We start from the raw sequence: 21,077 nt of genomic DNA, 5'->3' as shown, positions 1-21,077 counted from the left end.
CTACTGGACATAGAAACACAGCACAGACTAGAAGGCCAGGTCATGGCGCAGTTTAAGTACCCGATTAATTTAGCCAGCAAGAGCAAACGCCGTGACATTGTGCTTGCCAGATTGGCCCTGTCGGCCTGTAGCGTCGGCAGCTCTCTGGCTTGCGGTGAAACGAAACATACTTGGCATCAAATAGCTCGACACAATGACACGCAGAGGTGAGATGGACGGATAATCCGCACGGTTTAACAGCAGGCGCATTCGATGCACCTGCGGCGGCTAGATTTGTTAAGTGGCACCCTCACCAGGGGATCTAACGCTGGCAGACGGACAAAAAGTAAGAGGTCATGCGAGAGAAATCCGGAAGGACAGGACCCACCAAGTTTTAGTTAGAGGAGTGTAAGACCAGGTCGGGAAGATGTTAGAAACCGGGAGGCTGGGAGAGAGAGCCACAGGTTAGAGAGACGATACACACACACACACACAAAGCCACACAGAAGAAGCTACCAAAAGCCTCAAGAAGCAACATTTGTTAGAAGGTGAGCGAGGATTGATAGCCCAATAGAGTCAGTCTATACCACAACAATGAGATAGACAGGTTCACAAAAGCTGCAGTAAGTTAGTTGGCAAACTGTTAGTCAGTCAATGGTAAAGTAAAGTAGAACTAACACTGAAAGTTAAGTTTGATATAGAGTCGGCATTCTATCACAGCACTGAGACAAGTTAACAAAACTGCAATAGGTTAATTTGAAAGGTGAAATGTTAGTTAGTTAGTCAATGGTAAACATAGTAAAGCAGTACCACACTGGGAAATTTTCTACAACTTTTTTTTCTCCACCATAGCACCAAACTGGATCTGCAAGGATCAAGCTCCACAAGTAGGTACCATTTTTTCCCTTCAATTTTCTTTTTTTACCGTGGCAACACAAACAGGAAGAACATTTGAAAGTCCTCCACAGGAGAGACAAATTTGCACTTCAAAGTAAGGCTAGCTGCCGTTACAGAGAAAAAATAATAAATTCTTGCGTTTTTATGTGCTTAATGGCCTCACACTTTCCCTTCTGACATAGAGTGCTATAAAGCTTTATGTCAGTAGTTAGGCCTGGCCTCGAATATCTGACGTCCATAGCTGTCCCCTTACCAATACCCAGTTGCTAATTAGGTTTTAACGCAGTACTATGCAATGAAGATGTAGCCATTCATGCACACTATTATGGTTCCTCCATGATGTCGTGCGGCACCGTGAAGTCGCATGACCATCGGAAAAGCATGTGGCCCCGTGACCTTATGTCGCTCATGGTGTCATGCGACACGATGCCGGGTCACGTCACCCGACACTACTACTTCAGTGCCTCGTGATGTCACGGTGTCACACAACAACACGACCTAAGTGTCACATGATTGTCTCGATAGTGACGGACATTAAGCGACAACACAACTCTATCGATGCTACAGGCCAAAACAACCGCACGGAATGCAACAGTCAACCTCCAAACGGCACACGCGACGAATTGCTCCGCACTCAAACTCAAATGCATGTTGCACCCAAACGCGGTGCCAAAAAGCTACGCCGAACGGACAAAAAACGGTGCTCGTTTCGACATCTGTAGGAAAAGGGGACGACTCACGGGCCCGGGCGGAAAAATGGGGACGCCTCCGACGGGGGGACGATGCAAAGTGGGTTGCTGCGGCTGGGCGGGCTGCGGAGAGCCCGGCTGCTGGGCCTCGGGGCCCCCGTGGCTCAGTTCGCTCAACGGGAGCTCCTCGCTCTGCACCGAAAAAGACACAGAGTCACCCAACCCCTTCCGCCAAGAAGTGCAATAAAAAAAAAAAAAAAAAGAAACCTGAATTTTTTTGTATTTTTTAAGGACGCCGTGCATCAAAAAGAAACTGAAGCACTTCTGTATTTGAGAAGAAATACTTCAATGGTCTTCATTTGGCCTCCGAAATCACGAATATCAAAGTTGCATTTCACATTGATGCGCCAAGTAGCCATGACGGCACTTTTAAAACGACACCGAAACCCCTCTTTCCCAGCATGTTCGGTGGAAGAAGGGAATCGCGACGCAGTGTACAGAGATCTCGACATTTCTGCACCTTCCGGAAGCCTTAGCCGAGCAGTCAAAAATGCCGCATGCGGTCCCCCATGAGCTGCACACAAGAGGCAGTCGAAACCTGCGGGTACGACGTCGCCTCCGGCAAATGTTTTTTTTTGGTTTTTCTCGCACCTATCAATACGTTCAGGTCATATGATTACGTTCAGGTTCAGGTCACATGCAAATTCATGGGACAAAAATATGTTAAAATTCCCCTCTAACTCATCTTTTTTTTTTTTTTCAAGGACCTTTTTAGTTTTTTTTAAGGCCCAATCACACACTTGCATTTGCTTAGGACCGAGTTCCTGCGATCACTTACGACGAGACAACACACTGGCTCCCTGGCACCATCTGGAAGATAACTTTGGAACTGCGTCTTGCTAGAGCGAAGGTTTTGCGGTATTTGCAAGACAAGACACTATCCACAAGAAACTGTCGTTCGCAACATGGGTTGGCAATCTTTCGCAACGGCGAGCCGAGTCGACGCGGAGGGGGATGGATGGCGAGTCGCGAAGGGGGCAGGCAAAGAAGAGGTAAAAAATAGATAAATGGGCTGGTTGGTACATCACTGCATGGAAAGTGCCAAATAAACAAAAACGAAAAAGGGGACAGAGACGAAGCTCACTCTCAACTGAAGGTTTATTGAAACAAACATTGACTATTAATACCGTCTATCTGGGTGTTGGCTCAAAAAGAAAAACTCTTTATCTGTTAAGTGTATTGATGGCGCACTAACACAGACTCTCCCTTTGCACTCTTATGCGGAATGCCTCATGTATTCCGCATAAGACAGGTAAAGTGTGTCAAAAGAAACATGCTAAGCAATTCGCGGAGTGTGCAACATCAGTGGCATATAACATACCAATGAGTTGCGGGAAATTGTATGTGGGCCAAACGGGGCGGGCATTGCATAAATAAAGGGCCAGGGAACATGCCTGGTCAGTGAAACAGTCCCCGTCGGGCAATCTTGCGGTGCACTGTGATAGGTGCCCATGTGGCCCGGAATCGGAAAAAACAACAGTTCTGGGCAGATACGCAAACATAACAGCATGAGAAATACATGAGGCATTCCACATAAGAGAGCAAGGGGAGAGTCTCTGTACTAGTGTGCCGTCACTGCACTTAACAGATAAAGAGTTTTTCTTTTTGAGCCAACACCCAGATAGACGGTATTAATAGTCAATGTTTGTTTCAATAAACCTTCAGTTGAGAGTGAGCTTCGTCCCTGTTTCCTTCCTCGTCCTTGTTTATTCAGCGCTTTCCACTCAAGAGGTAAAAAAGAGGTGAAGTTGTTAACTGCCTAAGTGCGGGGATGATGGACAATGCCAACTGGAAGTGGCATTGTCCATTCGTTCCTGTCTAACCCTGTTTCAGGTCAAAACTGCCACATGGTCCTCAAGTGCGTGCGAGCAAGCGGCACTGGGGGGAAAGGCGCTTTTCTGGTGTCGTGCCAGGGGAAGCACGAAACTGCCTCGCGGGTTGCCGAATGCCGGTTTATAACATAATCGAAAGTTCCGTGACAGGTGACAGGCCCGCGATTGACTTGTCACGTTTCGCAAGTGACCCATTACCTGTCACGTAACCACGTGACACGACAAAACAATGACACAGTACCGCGTCCATCGCAGTGTCACGCAATATCACGGAATTGCGTTATTACGCGACCTCACGTGACGACTGTCGCACCGAAGACGTCGGCCGCGCGAACGCCGGACGTCGATGCAATGATGTCACGGCAAATCGATTAGTACACAATAACGTCGCTGCTGAGACTACGTCTTACAGACGTCGAGGCGCCAATCGCGGGCCATATAAATGCGACACATTTAAAGCAAAGTGGCGGCAACACTTCCTAAGCAGCAATACCACAGTGTTAGGCTTTCTACGTCCCCAAGTCGGATGTATAAAGTCCAGCACTACGACAGAAGTAAAGAGACGACGACGATGGCCCCATTATCTAGATGTTGACTGCGCTCTTATTAGTAGGAAGGACACCGGAGCAGTATGTATAAACAAAGACTAGGGAGGTTTCGTTCAAACAAGAACCAGGCATTGAAGAAGGATACGCCTTTACAATTTTTTGTATTTGCTGGTGCAAAGAGACGCCCATACTGGAGCCTAAGTTGTGCTAAACACGACCGTCTGCCACCATCCATCATTGTGACATTTTTACTGAGTGCGAAATGCGGGTGCAGACGAACAAGCGATCTGTCGGTAGCTTGATTTGATCTCGCATTTTATAGTAAGTTTGCAACGAAATATCATATTTACATGGAACCTGAGCCTCACTTTTCTTTTATCGAAATAGCAATATAAAAAAAAAAAAAAAACAGCTTGTGTTTTAAGTATGCTTCCACTTGCCCATGTAAACTGCTTTTTTTCCAAACCTTGTCTCGTAAGAGCAAGCTGGTGCTTAAAAGTTGCATACGTCTGGTGTTTGCCTAGTTACGTACAGCTTTTTGCTAATTAATAATGCGCTCTCTCATCGCTCTTTCACACTCGTGTATGCAAATTGTGAAGTTGCAGGACGTCGGTGTACGGAAGACATTCCCAAGCGAAAGCGAGACCGTCAAACAGTTTCCACAAAGTTCACGGCACAAACTTGTCTACAAACCAAATTGGCACGCAGCGTATATTCCTCGCAACAAAATAGGCAGGACCGCACTGCCATCTGGTCATTACTTAACCGTCGCAATTGTGCAAGTGGCAAAGATGCCAAGGGTACAACACTCACCCGACTGTATGGCATGTTCACTGAAAAGAGCAGAAAAAAATAAACAGTTAGATGCAGCCGAGAAACTCGCGAATTAATTATCCAAACTGCCCCCAAACAACCACAAATAGCACCTTATACGTGGAAAGAAGGCAATCGAGAGGCAGTCAAAACCCGAGCGAGGCCTAGAAAGGGAAGGCCCGTAAGCTCACCTGGAGGCTGTCCGCTGTTGAGTTCGCGTGCCACGCGGGGCAAGGTGCGGTCCTCGTAGCGGGTGCCTCCCTGCGAGCTGATCGGTCGGCTCAGGGTGTTGTTGGCGCTCGAGGTCGGGGACGAGTTGCGTGCCACGAGGGTGCGCGTCAGGAAATGGTACTCCCGCCACCCGGCGTTCTTGTACACCTCACGCAGCTCCACGTGCTGCCACATGTTGTACAGCAGCTGAGACGCGTGGCGGTAAAAACAGAGAACACGTTAGTGCAGGTTTCAATATAGTACACAGTTCAAAGCCGAGTTTACCCCTGCACGGTTAGCCCTTGCAGGTAAACTTTTCTGTGTCGAGGAACCCTCATCTTCCTCAAAAGGCGGACGTATGGCCCTCCCCTGTGGCTGTACGTCCTGTGTGGCTCAGATTGGCTGAACTAGTGCTTAAACTGGGGAAAACACTTTGCTCTGGGTTAGGGACAGTCTAGAAAATTTGGGAGACCGGGGAAACCCTTGAAGGTATTCTAGGGAATCCCTAGGTTCCTAGGAATCCAGTCAGATAACCCACACAGTGCCAACGAAACAATGAGGTCCTTGAAACAAGATCAGAGTGCAGGTAAGTTGCTATTAAGAATGGCAACTTACCTGGTTAAGTAGGGACAGATACTTCTCCTTACTCTCCAGAAAACACTTTCCGTCTTTAAAGGACAACTTCGGTCGAAAACAAAACCAAAATAAATGATTGGTATAGCTTTAGTGGCACGAAATATTATCACAGCTGATATATGATGTCAAAGTGAAACTGCATACTCCACTAAAACCGATTTTAAAGTATGCGACCAGCTGCTCTTTAGCGGGCGGCAAGCGGGTTAGGTTTTAGTCGAGGAACCCTGGTGCAACACCCTTGTGACGTCACGTCGCGGTGGTGCAGCAGTTGATTGGTTGTACGATGTACCGGAGCACTCTTGTGACATCACGTCGCGGCCGTACAGCTGTCTAGCAGATAGTTTCGGTTTTGCCGTAGACGCCCGCAACCAAACTTTGAGCCCGTGCCATTTATAAAACTACAAACAATATCTAAAAAAAATTATACCTTGTAATTCAGGGACACTTCCTTAGCTGAAAACCGTCGTAATCCCAAATTAAAAATCCTGAACAAAGTTGCCCTTTAAAAGAGGAAGTGTTTCTCAGATACAAAACAAGTTAAAAGTAAGCGGCAAAAAAACACGCAAGGAAGGCTGTGTCTGCGGGTCAGCGTCTCAGTGATGTGATTGGTCGAAGTCATTTTGAAGTAGCAAAAGCTTGTGTAGCATAATTTTTACTCACAACATTGCAAATACTACGGTAAGAGCAATGAATCGGCCTGTCCAACTAAAAGGCAATGTCTACAGGGTCGTCGAGATAAATTTGGAAAATGTACCATATTTAAAAAAGCACACAGGGGCAAAGGTAAAATTAATATCGACCGTTTTCTACGCTTTGCTCGGTCTGCCATAACGTCTTTCTGGCTGACAGATTATCTGAACTCCTTGGCAATGCTGTAAACTTAAGTAAACTTATGTCTTCTTGTAGCCATTCCATGCAATTATTTGCTTAGGCAACTTTCTGGCATGAAGCGATTCAAGTATTGCTGTCCTCCGGTCGTGTTCCCTGCTCGTTTTTGAGCAAGTCGCGAGTTGTTTATCATGTGATGGTCCGCTATGAAATCCGTGGCCGCAGAAGCGCAATATGGCCGGTTAGCTCCATTGCATTCTTGAGAGATGCAATATGGAAAACGTCCAAATTTATCTCCACGACCCTGTACATTTCCTTCCCACTTACGTGCGACTCTTTGTTAGCATCAATTGCACAGCAGGGAGTGAGTCCCTCAAACACAAAACTAGAATTTAGTTGCGTGGAGAAGCACCAGACAGTGTGACAAGAAGGTGAGCGATCAGGGACAGCACAAACTGCTGTGAACGGTTATTTTAAGTACTGAATCCCACTGAAATAATACAATAATATTGAGCACATAAATTAGTGTTTCCTTTAAGTTCCAGAGGCTGTTATAAAACTGCAATTTAAAATTCAGACAAAAAAACAAAGCACTTGTCATTTGATTATGAACGTCAATTATATTTTATGCATGGAACTTCATAACAAAAACAGCGTGTGAACGAAACTTCAAAACAATCCCGCCGAACTCATTACATTTCCGAGCTTCCATCCACTGGTCCTGCCAATTTAGTTCCAATATACTCACATCTATGTAAAAGTGATTTAGCTAAACAAATGAGTTGGCATAAACAAATAAACATACAAAAGAGTGCATATGTTCTTGCAATACCTAAGTACCCTAGCTAAATCCCGAATTGGAAAGGTACCGCCAGGGTATTGCAGTCTATCATATATAAGAGCTGAAGTTGTACAGTATAGACCACTTACAACGTAACCGCTTATAGTGCAGGACCGGGTATAACGCGGTTTTTTTAAACCACCGGTTCGCCTCCCATAGAACTCCATGTAATTACATACCGCTTAAAACGCAGGCGCGCGACGGGAAATACCGGTTATAGTGCGGTTTCTGGCACAGCCCGCCGACCGCGCCGACGACCGGAGCAGCGAGCACGCTTGCCTGTGCGACACTAGATAACGGCGCTGACGGCGCGAGCCGCAAGCGTTGCGCAAGCGGCCCTCGCGGGGCAAGGAGGGTGCTCGAAGAAGCGGGAGAAGCGAAGAGAGAGGCTTCAGTTGCCCCAGCGACGGAGGGACGCACGCACGAAGAAGCGGGAGAAGCGAAGAGAGAGGCTTCAGTTGCCCCAGCGACGGAGGGACGCACGCACGTGTCGTTCACGTGCGTGCGTCCCTCCACTGCGTTGGAAACCAACAACCGCAACGACGGGAGAAGTGTTCGCGCGCGTTGCATGCCCGGCGCGGGCCGGCTGCTTCTATCCGCGAACAAGGCGTCGGTTGTGATCAACGTTGTGATCGTCGTCGTAGACGGCGTTCATCTCATCGTTCCGCGTAAAAGCGCTATCCTTGACTGTGAATTTTCGTCGTGTGTCGCTATGATAACCCGGCACGTATTAGAAGAGAAGATCCACCTACTCGAGCGGCGATGTCGTGGCGGCGCTCTCAAGTCGGCAGAAACGCCCGTGTCGTCGTGTTTGTTTACTTCGACTACAGTGGTGATTTCTAAGCATTTGTGTCCTCGAACATCGCCCGGATTTCTTATTTGGCGCATTTCATGCGTGTGCTCAAGTGCAAGGTATTACTGGCGCGTACCGTATAAAGGATGCGAATTTTCACGCGTTTTCATCTCCGGAGAAAAGTGATTAGGGTTAGCAATCCTGAACGCTCGCAACGTCCGTCCGCAACCCGCGACGCCGCTAAGAGGCTGCGCCAGGCAAAAGCCGCTCATTTGTTTCAAAATGTGTGACACACTTGAGATAGAAGTGTACTAGTCTGGTGAAATAAAGACTTTCCTCAAACTAAGCTTTATTTTTTCATCTAACATAGAAATAAATTCTTTTACAAAGGTAAGTTGTCTGATGGCATGTATTTTGGCCTGAAAAATTGATGTTTTGGTTATAGTGCGGTACCGCTTTTAGTGCGGATTTTCGCGACTCCCGCGACATACGTTATATGCGGTCTACACTGTATTCAGGAATTGTGTGTTGCGTCTCGCTCTGGAGGAGTGCTTTCCCCTTAGCACGGGGGTGAGCTGCGGCAAAGCAAGACATGCAAAATTGCGATTCTTAATCCGCAGTTTTCGCTTCTCTGCAGTACACCGATGCGCGAGGAGAAGTGCACTCAACGAAACTAACGAATATGAGAATTATTGTGAAACTTCTGAGTACTGTTAGTCTTGCATACGAAATGCAGTCGAATAGTACGTTATTTGAGACGATACTCATAAGTCCCGAAAACTCGCATAACCACATCGTAATGGCCCGGCCGGGCAGCGAGGCCTGAGCTATTACATTTTCAATATTATTACAGCGAAATTAAGCTTTGAAGCAACGTTGACACAAATTCCTCACATTTCGGTAAAATGTAGTGCAAATGGTGCAGCAATCACATCACTGCGTCTGCATCGTTCCTTTAAAGGCCAAAAAAGGACCCCAGAAACTTCAATGAACCTTTTAAAAGTATTCCAATTCAAGCTTTCTCTTTTCCTTTATATAACGATGCCCTCGTCCACCCCTCCTGTGTAAAGCGTGTATGGGACCTCAAAGTGTAAAAATTATAATGATAATGATGATGGTTAAAAAAAGAAATGGAATTGTTCGAGTGCATGTCTGAAAATTTGCGATGCTTTTTCTTTCCGCTCTCCCCGTACAAGTTGTTGAATGCCGTACTGTCGATTATTTTGAAATCCAGCCGAACAAACTGCTTAGTTAAATGGTTTGTCCGCATGTGCGAATATTTGTTATGTGTACCATTTTTGTTTAGCTATAATGTTTAATTACGTGACTCATAATTTACAATGCATTCTGTCTTTTCCCATACTGCGAAGGTTCACAGTATTTCAAACACACACACAAACAAAAAGCAAATTTTTTCCCCTACGCGAGACTTCGAGATAAAGAAAGCGACAGATCGGCCGAAGCTCACCTGAGAGGTGAACTTGACGACGCGCGCCGAGAAGCGTCCCTTCTGCTTGGTAATGTAGGTGAGCCGTGTGACCCCCCCGGCCTCGAGGAGAGAGCGGGCAAAGTCGCCGTTGCGCACGATCACCTCGTTAAGGGTGGCCAGCACGGCCGCAATGGTGTCGTCCGACGTCCCCATGTCGTGCTGCGGGTTGCCGTTGGGGAGCTTCTGCACCAGGTCGCTCATGGCATACTTGCCTGCCAGAAACCGGGGCAGAAAGAAGGCATCTCGTTCATTGACTGCCATTCGAAGCTTTGACAAGCAAAAACAACAACCTAGAGAAAGAAATATCCAAACTAAAGACAAACTAGTTTAGCGGACCTGTCATCTCGTGGAAACCAGTTCTATAACACTCCAAGTTAAAAAACAAAATAGGGATAATCTTCTTTACTAACACCCATTTAAAAAAAAAAAGCATAGGTAAACATTAAGCATCTCTTGGCTCCTTAGTAAGTGCCCTTTTCTTTCATGAGCTGGCGACCAAATGGGTGTGAAGGTAGCCCCTTGCCACCCCTTCAGTTTCAAGGTCACGTGCATGCGGAAAAAGGAATGATAATTCAGTTTGCCATCGCTACCTTTCGTTTCATGCCCGCCCCCCCCCCCCCCCCCCCCCCCCCCCTTCCCCCCACATACGCCAGAGAATGGACGACGATCCGATTCCCCAGTGCCACCTCCAGTTTCATGCCACTTTAGAGGCCAATGCCACCTTCCGTTTCGTGGCTCCGCTCGAGCGACACCACAGGCGGTGCCTACCTATGAGCTCCTTGTTCCTCTGGTCCATGGCGAGGTTCCTGAGGGCGGTGGCCACCGCACACACCACCCTGTCCACCTCCATGCGCAGAAGCTCCACCAGCACGGGGAGGCCCCGGTCTTTCCTCACCGCCGCCCTGATGTCGACGCTCGGCTGCCAGAGAGAATGAAAGGGTGCGTCGACTCCCCGCACCGAAGACTCACATCTACGCTATGGCAACGGACGCATACTGCGCAACACCGTTGGCGCTGACACGGCCACGGCACTTTTCCGCATTTCATTTCGAAGGGGTGACGGCAAGCATCGAAATTCACTGCCTAGATTAGCGCCCTGAATGTCTATTTTCCACCACGCCAATAGTCATTTTAAGAACAGCCCCGTAATCCAAAGAAAAAAAAAAAAAAAATGGTTTCTATGTTTTGTTTGAGAAGCAGAGAGACCAGAGGTTATATCCCTTTAGCGCTCGTCTAAAGTGACCTTTCTACGGAGAAAGCCCGCACGCCTACTCGGCTGCATGGGGTTGGAGAAGTCAATTATACTCAGTTTTAGTGTCGCTTGGCAAAAGACACGAGCTACAGTCCCACTAAGCTGGTCGGAGTGAAGGAGTGAAGCGCGTGACGGTTCTCCGCAGGAAGAAAGCACTCTGACGGCGAGTTGTCACGTTGTTTGCTCCGACCGGCTTGCCGAGGCCATCGCTTTCGTCGTCTGCCTAGTTGTGTTGCCATCATGTCTCGATAAAAAAACCACATTAACAATATGGACCCCCCCCCCCCCCAAAAGAAAAAGTTCCGGAGATGAACATGCATTGTTGTTTCATTATGAGAGAGATCGGTGGCCGACAGCGCTAAGCAGCTCAAAGCACGTGGAGCAAAAACTTGCGCTAAAGGAACTAGGGAACCCGAATTCAATGTCCACGCGTCGTACCGGCGTGAATCGCTATTGTGCAGCGCGCGTTAAAGTCCCCGGGGCTAGAACTTGTGCCGTGCTGGTCAGATTTCTCGTCTACGTCGGAGACGTCAGATGCCAACCGGGGTTGACCAGCTTCCCGCCGTAAAAACAAACGCACGACGCAATTACTTTTCTCGTCATCCTGGGCGACTCGCATTACGGATAATTTTTGGGGGCCAACGGAGGCGTCGACGTTAACGAGACGAGAGCTTGAAACGAAGTATGAGCGTGTGGGAAATGCGAAGATCTCGAGTATGATAGTGAAGGAAGCGGCACTTGACCTTTTGTAGCAAGTCTTGTACTGGGCAAAATGTTGGTTTGCAGCAGCACCCGACGGTTTCAGAGCAAGTGCCAACATGTATGGTAGCGTGTTACTTGAATATGAAATATAGAAAACACGTCCTTGATGATGACTGAAGGTTCATATTTTCATATCAAAACATATTTCTCATTTTTGGAATATTAATACTTATTTAAAAAAAATAAAAATGGAAAGGTTTAGGTATTGGCAAAAGGAAAAATGGTTGTACTATCCACTACTCCCCAAACAAATAAAGATTTTTGCGTGGATCGAGTGCAACACTTCAGTTCGGAAGAAGCACCCTGCCCCCTCCCTCCAACGTAACTCCCATAAAATATCGGCAAAAAGACACGCATATTCTCTAAAACGTTGAGTGACAAAAATATGTACACCCGTGTTTATAGGACTACGTAAGAACCACCATTCACAAAAAGTGAGTAAACTTACATTTGTGCTTTGAAACCACCATCTTGCATTACTCTACAGCATATCAGCGGCGTTGGAGCTAATTTCAGCCAGAGTTCAGTGCGGTGGCTTGTCGGTTGACTAACGGTTGACTATCACATTTGTTACAATGTTTATCTAAAATTTATGAGTTTTCTTTTTTTACTTTTTTTTATTGTTGCTTGACCTATACTGCCAGTGAGCATAATTTTCGAGACCATAATGATAATGCACATGCTCTCCCGCATCAGCCACTGCTCCTGGCATGCCGACGCATAGCAGTGAAGCTCGACCCGCGTGCTCCAGTGCCGGGCCGTATAGAGAGAGAGTTTGGTCAATCAGAGGAGCGGGCAGAGCCAGGGCATGCACGAGATGCAAATAGAAGGAGTGACGTGCTCTCTTGGCCAACCAGAGCCCGAAAATTATCCCCTAGCGGTGGTAGCGAGAAACAATTTTAATAAAGCGTGATGGTTAAATGGAGTAACTATACGTGGTTGAAAATATAGTGCACATGATGTTTTCATTATGATCATACAAAGGGATATAAGAATCGAATGTGCCGCTCAAAGTCTGTCTTACTCGGTCGGAGTCTGACCGCTCGGACAACCTTTTCCCAGCCCTCGACGCCTAGCAATCGGATCACGTTGATCGTTCTCCTAGAATTTGATTCTGCATGACCTTGATCAAAAAATCACATGCAACATATTTTCAGTCATCGAGAGTTACTCTGACGCACTTATTACTTTTGTTTCTCACGACCACCACCAGGGCATTGTTCGAGGCTTGTAGATGGCCACATCCGAATTTGTGAAGATGCCCTGGAACACGCCCAGCCCGCTCTCTGCCAATGGCGCAAACTCATTTGCCTCCTGTACTTCCCAATGAATGGCTTAACATTCTATATAGCCTCACTCTCTCAACTCTCTCACTGCTTTACACCTGCTCCGGTGTAAAACAGTGAGGCTCGACTTCAAGCTGTGGGGCACGAGTTTTTCAGAAACATCTTCAACACCCCCCCATAATACTAATGGCTTGATTTCACTGATTTGCTTACTTTCAGACTAAGCCAAAGGGAAGCATTTCCATTTTAGGTTACAGATGCGCCGTGCTCCCCTTTACACAGCCCATCTTTTTCTTTTTATTTTTTGCTTCGCTCAAGCTCTTCTTGGTGCAGGTGTGGTACGATGTTCGGAAAATGTATTTTGGCGTGACATCTGGCAGGCTCGCGATCGTGGCGCAGTTTGGTGCAAAAGGCGCAGCGGCTCCGTCGCTGCGAATAAAATATTTTTCATATATGATTTGGCTCGCTCTGGTATTCCAGACACGTCGACAATATCGCATTTGCTTAGCAGAAGAGTAGCCCACAGGCTCGATCATGCCGACGTGGGAGCACAGAACGTGTCCCGCACAATCCACAATCTGTGTGTCGTTTATGCGAGATTTTCCCATCTTTATATTTTATTATTTTATTTTCTAAGTATTTTTATTTTATAATTTCAATTTTGTTACTTTGGATCAATTAATTTTTGTCACACTTTTATTTGTTTTAGTGACTGTTTTCAGCCCGAAACCCACCACTCTCATCTGCAGCACATCTAGGTTCAAATAAGAATAATTTATTCCGCCAAACCAGCTGCACTAAGGGCTCGGTAGCTACGACATCAGACTCCCACCACTCTGACCCGGGTTTGAGCCCCTGCAAGGCTCGAACTTCATGTATAAACTTTATTTGAAATCCCAACGCCTGTCACCTTGTGACGTTTGTTCGTCACAATTTCCTTGTAGGAAATTTCCCATGACACACATTCTGCATTAAGAATCTACCAATGCAAAGCTGGCAGCTTTGAGTTTCAGAACGCACGGTAGAAGAACGGGCAGTTGGAAATGGCGGCGGCAGCTCACCTGCCAGTAGCATGCCGCCAGGTTCTGTATGGCGCCGGCGGCAGCTTCGAGGGTCTCTGGATTGGAGCACTCGGAGAGGAGCGCCAGGTAGGGCTGGACCACCTCGGGCTGCCAGAGCAGCTCCATCCCGGTGGGGGGGTCCGTGTGGGGGCGGGGGGTGCCGCCACCCGACCCGGCGGAACCGGACGACGACACCCCGGCACCCCCAGACTCCTTCTTCTGCTTCTCCAGGGCCTCGTTCTTCTTCTTCTTGGCGCCAAAGCAACCCAGGCTGTCGCCCACTGAACAAGGCAACCGAAAGGGATGAGCGCGACGGCCCTTGCCACACTGTTTCACCTTTCTCGACCCTAGTAATCGACCGCACCGAGCGTGATAACGATTTCAATGTGCACTTGAAGTTCTACGTGTTGTGTGTGTGCCTTTTTGTGTTTTTGTGCTCTGTGCATGTTTTTGGGGACCCCATTGCTCCCGAAACGGCACATGGGCTCAGTATGAAGGACACTGAAGGGCACACTGCAAAAGTTTCATGAATATATAAAGTCACCACGGTGCCATGCTACGTCTTATTGTCACACAATGTCGCAGTATCACGTGATTTCAGAGTGTCACCTGATGCTTCGTGACCTCGCCATGTGACATCAGATCACAACAGATTGTGTCAAATCATCCCTTCACGTCGTGGCATCACGTCACCCATCACGTCGTGATGTCACGTCACGTGGCGCCACAATGTCACAGTGTTGCATGACGTCACGGAGGACCAGTAAGTAGCTTTCTGAAGCAATCGTGAGGCGCAGCTGTCCAAGTGTTCGGGTCATGGCTGTTGCTTTAGTTGCTCTGGAGACAACCGACACAAATGTGTGAACCACCGTATTTATTTGAGTAATAGCCGCACTGTTTATGAAGAAAACCTGAGGGTTCTCTTTTCCGCGGAGCACCCGAATTGCCAATCGCCGCGATCAACGGCATGATTCCAGCAGTTTACAGGACAGAGATGTTTTCGTGCAAAGATACCCTCTGTGAATATTGCATTTGTATGGAGAATCGTAATCTCCATCTAGTTATTCGCTATATTATTTATGTGCAACACAATGATTGGCTGTATATGTGCTTTGCGGTAAAGTAGACGCAAGGACCTTGTTCATAAATAGTGCTGCCATTACTCGAGTATATACGGTAGCCTTAAAAAGCAACTTCACTCAATTCCAAAAATTTCTGGATAACGAGTGATTTCACATTAGAAAAGACTAATAAAAAGCACTAAGTCATTTGCTTCACGAAAAATGGGATATATATTGTTGAATCCTACTTTAAACGTCAGCAGAAATCAAAACCGAAACTTCGGCTCCTTCTGACAACACTGGCCTTGGGCTCCCGAAACCATGGTTATCACGTCGCACGAGATGTCACGTGATCCCCCACGCAATGTAGGCGGGATTGGGGCGGGGCGGCAGGCCATCGTTGGCGTTGGGGAATGCATGTGCCAGGCGCAAGTGCCGTCTGCACCACACTCTTCACCACGTTTCAATGTCTACAACATTCGACGACGTCTGCACAACTACGACATCAGTCTGCGCACGTAGTGTGAACGAAACTACCGAGAGTCAAGAATCACAAACGGTGAGACGACAATGGCGGCTGTGACGCGGGAGACGGCAGTAACGGCGAGACGGCTGGAGAATACCAAAGAAGCGCGCTGCGCACGCGCATTACGCCAACCACGTGGACACCACTGAGCGCTGAGCAGAAACGTTGCTGACATTGCCCATTACGTTTCTCCGAAGTAAAAACAAACAAAAAGGGGCAATGGTGATGACGTTTAGCTAAATGTTGGCTGCGCCAATGCCGTAGGCTTGACTGCGCCATTGATTGCCCCTCAATTCGCCCACCAGAGTCAGCCAATTTCGGGAACTTGGTGCGTTACAAAGTTTGCCAGATTGTTTAAGAAACATTTAGACAGAATTAGGTCGTAATATTTGATGTGTGGTCTTCTTAGGGGATACTGAAGAGGGCTGCATTTTTTTTTAAAAGCCAAAAGGAAGCAGAGTAGCCCTTTAAAAATAAACACTAAAATGCGAAAATAATATATTTTCTAAAGGCTTAAGTAAAATCTGGATTTAAAAACATTTCGACGAAAAAGACAAGCTTTCAGCGCAATGTTTACGTCGCTAGATGCAATTAAGGTGAAGGCAGCATTATTCCAGGCCCCGTCCGTAACAAAAGGTGCTCGGCTAGCTAGCTCTGTTTCTCGGCTCTTGTTGTTTGGAGACAGGACCGACGTGCGGAATGTTGGTCGTAAAACTGTTTCTCCCTGCCGCGGTAGTCTTTTATTCAACACCTTTTTATGTTTGAGAAACAAATGACATAAATAGTCATTCTTTTTTCAAAAAATATTGAAAGATCACCTTTTCCACTTTGGTTTCGAACGATAACAAACATGGCTGCCGGCACTTGCGGTGAACAGTTTATACACTGCGGAGCTCGTTAAATTCATATATTTTTACAAGTGCAAATTTTTTCGCATTTACTAAGATGTTCCGAGGAAAATCCCAACCAACTTAGTTTGCGGCAAACAACCATCGCGAGTATGCGCCTTTCATAGCGCCGTGTGGGAGTTCATTTTCATAGTGGGACTTAACTGTTTTGCTCGATCTGACTCGATTCGTTCGGTTGCACATCTTGATGCCGAATAAATGCACTGGTTCCCGAAAACTGGCCCCTCTACTCCAAAAGTTGCGCAACCGTCGCGATTGCGACCGTGGTTTCAGTGCCGATAAGAAACCTATGCAGGTAAGAATCTGCGAGCCATTTCACAGGAGTCAATCGGTTTTTTGCCTTGCATCAGGTTTGTCCAGGTAAGTTCTTGTCATTTTGCTTTGCAAGGCCCGTAGATCTCAAGTTTTGAGCAATGCACGTGGCTCGCTAGAGCCAATATTTCTAGGTTGCATTTTAATTGCGCGTCAGGACACTAACACAGCTTGCTTGTGGGTGCCATGCAAGAAAACGAGAACAAGAGCCGAAAGGACCTTATTATTTTTGTCGATTTTCTTTCAGTCCTTTAGGTCGCTTTTTACGGCACATCGACTGACGCTCGTGTTAGACCGTGGCCTGTGCACTATGAAACGCAAGGACGCCGCTTTCGTGGTTGCGTCTTGCAAGCTTCATGGCCGGTTTTAGACGGGGGCAGAATGGCAGACAGATGAGTGACGGCAGGCGCACTGCTTCTCTGGGCCGCATTTTATGGGAGCCGCAAACAATCAAAAACGGTAGTGGAACGTCGGACGCCGCCGGAGGGTACCACACATCTGCTTGTATGACTAATGGGCAATGTCTGACGTCGGACCAGACGCGCGGACGTTGCGATGGGGAGACATAGGCTCGCACAGCGGCCGAGGCAATCTGGTCGCAATGGACGGGGCCAACGGTCCATGGGCGAGGCTTAGAGCGGGCAGCGACTTCCATTTAAATTGCATCTCAACGTAAATATTGTGCAAAAACCTTTTTCTTTACTCAGAAAAATAAAAGAAACAAAAAAAATGACTCCTTTCGGGGTTTCCAAAAAAAAAAAAAAAAGCCTATTTTTCATTTTAGCATTTTTTTTAGAGCACTTGGTGGTAAGCAGTCGCAAGTGTATGAACCGGCCTTAAAGCCTCAAGAAGGAGACACCCACCTTTGAGTGCGGATGCAGTGGCCCTGGAGGGCAGTTGCGGCGGCTGCGGGGTGGCGTGCCTGTCGTACTCGGGGTCCTCCACCTCCTGGCAGCGGTAGGAGAGGTTGCGCAGAATGCAGACGCAGTTCTCGACGCTCTTGTTGTCCATGTCGTTCTTGCGCACTGCCGTGCGCACCAGGTGCACCAGGGCGTCGCACAAGCCCTCACACTCCCGCAGCTTCTGCCGGGCGTACTCCCCCGCGGAGCTCACGTTCCTGAAGGCCCCCCACAGATGTCAGAACCCCGCAAAAGACATCGGCATATGGGTAATTTAGCCCAACGTTGCGCTACGAGGAACTCTGTCCAAATTGAGAGCTAAAAGCATGCTTTTCGTGCGAGGCTCGTTAAAATATTGGGGCCAGAGAAAATCGACCATCTGCGCCAAGACCTCGCTTAAAACTCTTTTCGTTCGCGTTATGCTGTACAAAGAGAGGCTATCCTCAAAACAGTACCTGCCACTGAAGCCCTCACGCTTTGGTGTGAAGTTTTTTCCGCCTTGCGAGCCTAAGAGAGGGTACACCTCTAACCTCATCGTGTACAATGGAAGGGGGACTGTTATGCCAGATGCGTACAGTGCCATGGGCATGAAGGTCGTCATGACCCTGACGGAACCTTTCCTTTGCAAAGGGTGCTGCGTCACTATCAATAATTACTACACCTCTCCAGAACTTCTAGACAAACTCCTGCATAAAAAATATGATATCTATGGAACAGTTTGGCCAACAAGGAAGGACATGCCCCTCTTCAAAGACCTCAAACCAAAGAAAAAGACATAGGAATGTTTCAGCGAGGAAAGCGCAAGCTCCTGCAATGGCAGGACAAAAATTTAGTTACCTTACTGAGCCCAGTTCACGATGCAACGGTTGTCGAAGGAGTCAATGCTTGGAACCAGAAAGTTCTGAAGCCTGCCGTGGTTTACAGCTAGAACAACTCATAGAAGGTGTCGACAAGAACAACCAGAACCTCTTTTACTACCCGACAGTGAGAGATGGGCAGGAGCTCTGTTACAACAAGATCTTTACGCAACTTTTCAACATGTTTGTCTATGACTCTTTTGTTCTGTACAAGAAACAAGGAGGCAAACTCCGGGTCTACTGACAGGACATCATAGAGAAGGTGGTTGCAGCAAATCAGGATGAGAGCCAGCGGAAGAAGGTTGGAAGGAAGTTTGACAATGAAGCCACGAGGTTTACAGCTCGCCATTTTGTAAGCTTCATTCCTCCAAAAGAGAACAAGCAGCTCCCGACACGCCGCTGTGTCGTCTGCAACGAGGCCTCATTTGCCGGAGGGACCAAGACACGGAAGGAAACAAGATACAGTATAGACCACTTACAACGTAACCGCTTATAGTGCAGGACCGGGTATAACGCGGCTTATTAAACCACCGGTTCGCCTCCCATAGAACTCTATGTAATTAGATACCGCTTAAAATGCAGGCGCGCGAAGGGAAATACTGGTTATAGTGCACTTTTCGGAACAGCCCGGCGACCGCGCCGACTGACCGACGCAGAGAGCACGCTTCCCTGTGCGACACTAGATGATGGCGCGAGCCGCAACAACATGCGGCACTCGCGGGGCAAGGAGGTTGCTCGAAGAAGTCGGGAGAAGCGAAGAGAGAGGCTTCAGTTGGGGCCATAGCGACGGAGGGACGCACGCACGTGTCGTTCACGTGCGTGCGTCCCTCCGTAACCGCAACGACAGGCCAATCGCAGGTCGAAAAGAAGTGTTTGCGCGCGTTGCATGCCGGTCGCGGGCCGGCTACTTCTATCCGCAAACATGGCGTCGGTTGTGATCGTCGACGTAGACGGCGTGGTTCGTTCCGCGTAAAAGCGCTATCCTTGACTAAATTTTCGCTGTGTGCCGCTATGATAACCCAGCACGTACTAGAAGGGAAGATCCACCTGCTCGTGCGGCGATGTCGTGGCGGTGCTCTCAAGACGGCAGAAACGCCCGTGTCGTCGTGTTTGTTTACTTCGACTACAGTGGTGATTTCTAAGCATTTGTGTTTTCGAACATCGCCCGGATTTCTTATTTGGAGCATTTCATGCCTGTGCTAAAGTTGAAGGTATTACTGGCGCGTACCGTATAAAAGATGCGAATTTTCACGCGTTTTCATCGCTGGAGAAAAGTGATTAGGGTTAGCAATCCTGAATGCTAGCAACGTACGTCCACGACCCGCGATGCCGTTAAAAGGCTGCGCCAGGCAAAAGTCGCTCATTTCTTTCAAAATGTGTGACACACTTGAGAGAGAAGTGTACTAGTCTGGTGAAATAAAGAATTTCCTAAACCTAAGCTTTATTTTTCATCTAATATAAAATAAATTTGTTTTACAAAGGTAAGTTGCTTCATGGCATGTACAGGGTGAAACAAAAAGACAACAGGCTCTTTAAATCGACCGAAAAATTTGGTTTCTTAACCTATCGCGCTACGACTTTGTGCAGCGTTGCCCACAGATGGTGCATTTTTTTTGCGAAATTTTCAAAGAGCAAACCTACCTGAGGAAAAAGTAAAGAAAGAAAAAGGCTTAGCTCCTATGGAATTTCAGCGACGCCACCGGTCTTCAAACAACACGGCGCCGTTTCGCACGGGACACAAGAGATGGCGCAACGAACGCCGCCAACGAACGAGCGTACGGCGCCGAGAGCCGGCGTATTTAGCAGACAAGGAACTGCAGTTCCTCGTTGTTACTGTGCCTGTTTTTGTTTCTGCGACTGTCGCCGCCTACGGAACGCGCGTTGCTTTTGAGTCGAAAAGATTGCCTGCTAAAGACGCTGGCTCTAGGCGCCGTATGCTCGTTCGTTGCGCCATCTCTTGTGTCCCGTGCGAAACGGCGCCGTGTTGTTTGCAGACCGGTGGCGTCGCTGAGTTTCCATAGGAGCTAAGCCTTTTTCTTTCTTTACTTTTTCCTCAGGTAAGTTCGCTCTTTGCAAATTTTACAAAAAAAATGAACCATCTGTGGGCAACGCTCCACAAAGTCGTAGCGCAATATGTTAAGAAACCAAATTTTCCGGTCGATTTGAAGAGCCTGCCGTCTCCTTGTTTCACCCTGCATTTTGGCCTGAAAAATTGATGTTTTGGTTATAACGCAGTACCGCTTATAGTGCGGATTTTCGCAACTCCCGCGACATACGTTATATGCGGTCTACACTGTATTGGTGCAAAGACTGCAACGTGGCGGTCTGCGTGATCCCATGCTTTGAGATTTATCGTACGAAGACCAACTTCTAGGTCCTCAAAGTCAGGCCACAGTTGGACTGCAGGGTGTCAAGAAAAAGTTGTATGTATATAATATATGGACTTGTTTGGTGTTTAAGAAGAATATAAAAACTCTATTGCAAGTAGTCATGATACGTAGATACAAAAAATAATGGTATTTAATAATTAAGGTATAA

General features: G+C 47.6%; 1 protein-coding gene across 7 annotated transcripts in view; it reads right to left on the bottom strand.

Annotated features, from left to right (window-relative positions):
- Positions 1 to 21,077, bottom strand: part of LOC8043998 (catenin delta-2) — a 78,672-nt gene that overhangs the window by 5,307 nt on the left and 52,288 nt on the right. For 6 of the 7 annotated variants that reach the window (XM_040206901.3, XM_042289533.1, XM_042289534.1 and 3 more), the window contains 7 exons: positions 17,647 to 17,900; positions 13,977 to 14,257; positions 10,384 to 10,534; positions 9,595 to 9,827; positions 5,010 to 5,235; positions 4,819 to 4,838; positions 1,617 to 1,757 (listed from right to left, as the gene is read on the bottom strand). In XM_040206901.3, the coding sequence (XP_040062835.3) occupies positions 1,617 to 1,757; positions 4,819 to 4,838; positions 5,010 to 5,235; positions 9,595 to 9,827; positions 10,384 to 10,534; positions 13,977 to 14,257; positions 17,647 to 17,900 (1,306 nt within the window). Of the gene's footprint in view, positions 1 to 367; positions 425 to 1,616; positions 1,758 to 4,818; positions 4,839 to 5,009; positions 5,236 to 9,594; positions 9,828 to 10,383; positions 10,535 to 13,976; positions 14,258 to 17,646; positions 17,901 to 21,077 lie in introns of all 7 variants that reach the window. The other variant, XM_042289535.1, reaches the window with a different exon arrangement.

Source organism: Ixodes scapularis, unplaced genomic scaffold (assembly GCF_016920785.2).
Source record: "Ixodes scapularis isolate PalLabHiFi unplaced genomic scaffold, ASM1692078v2 PGA_scaffold12__126_contigs__length_90152505, whole genome shotgun sequence".
NCBI lineage: Eukaryota > Metazoa > Arthropoda > Arachnida > Ixodida > Ixodidae > Ixodes > Ixodes scapularis.
The sequence above is the reverse complement of the archived record's forward strand: the minus strand, read 5'-3'. Positions and strand labels throughout refer to the sequence as shown.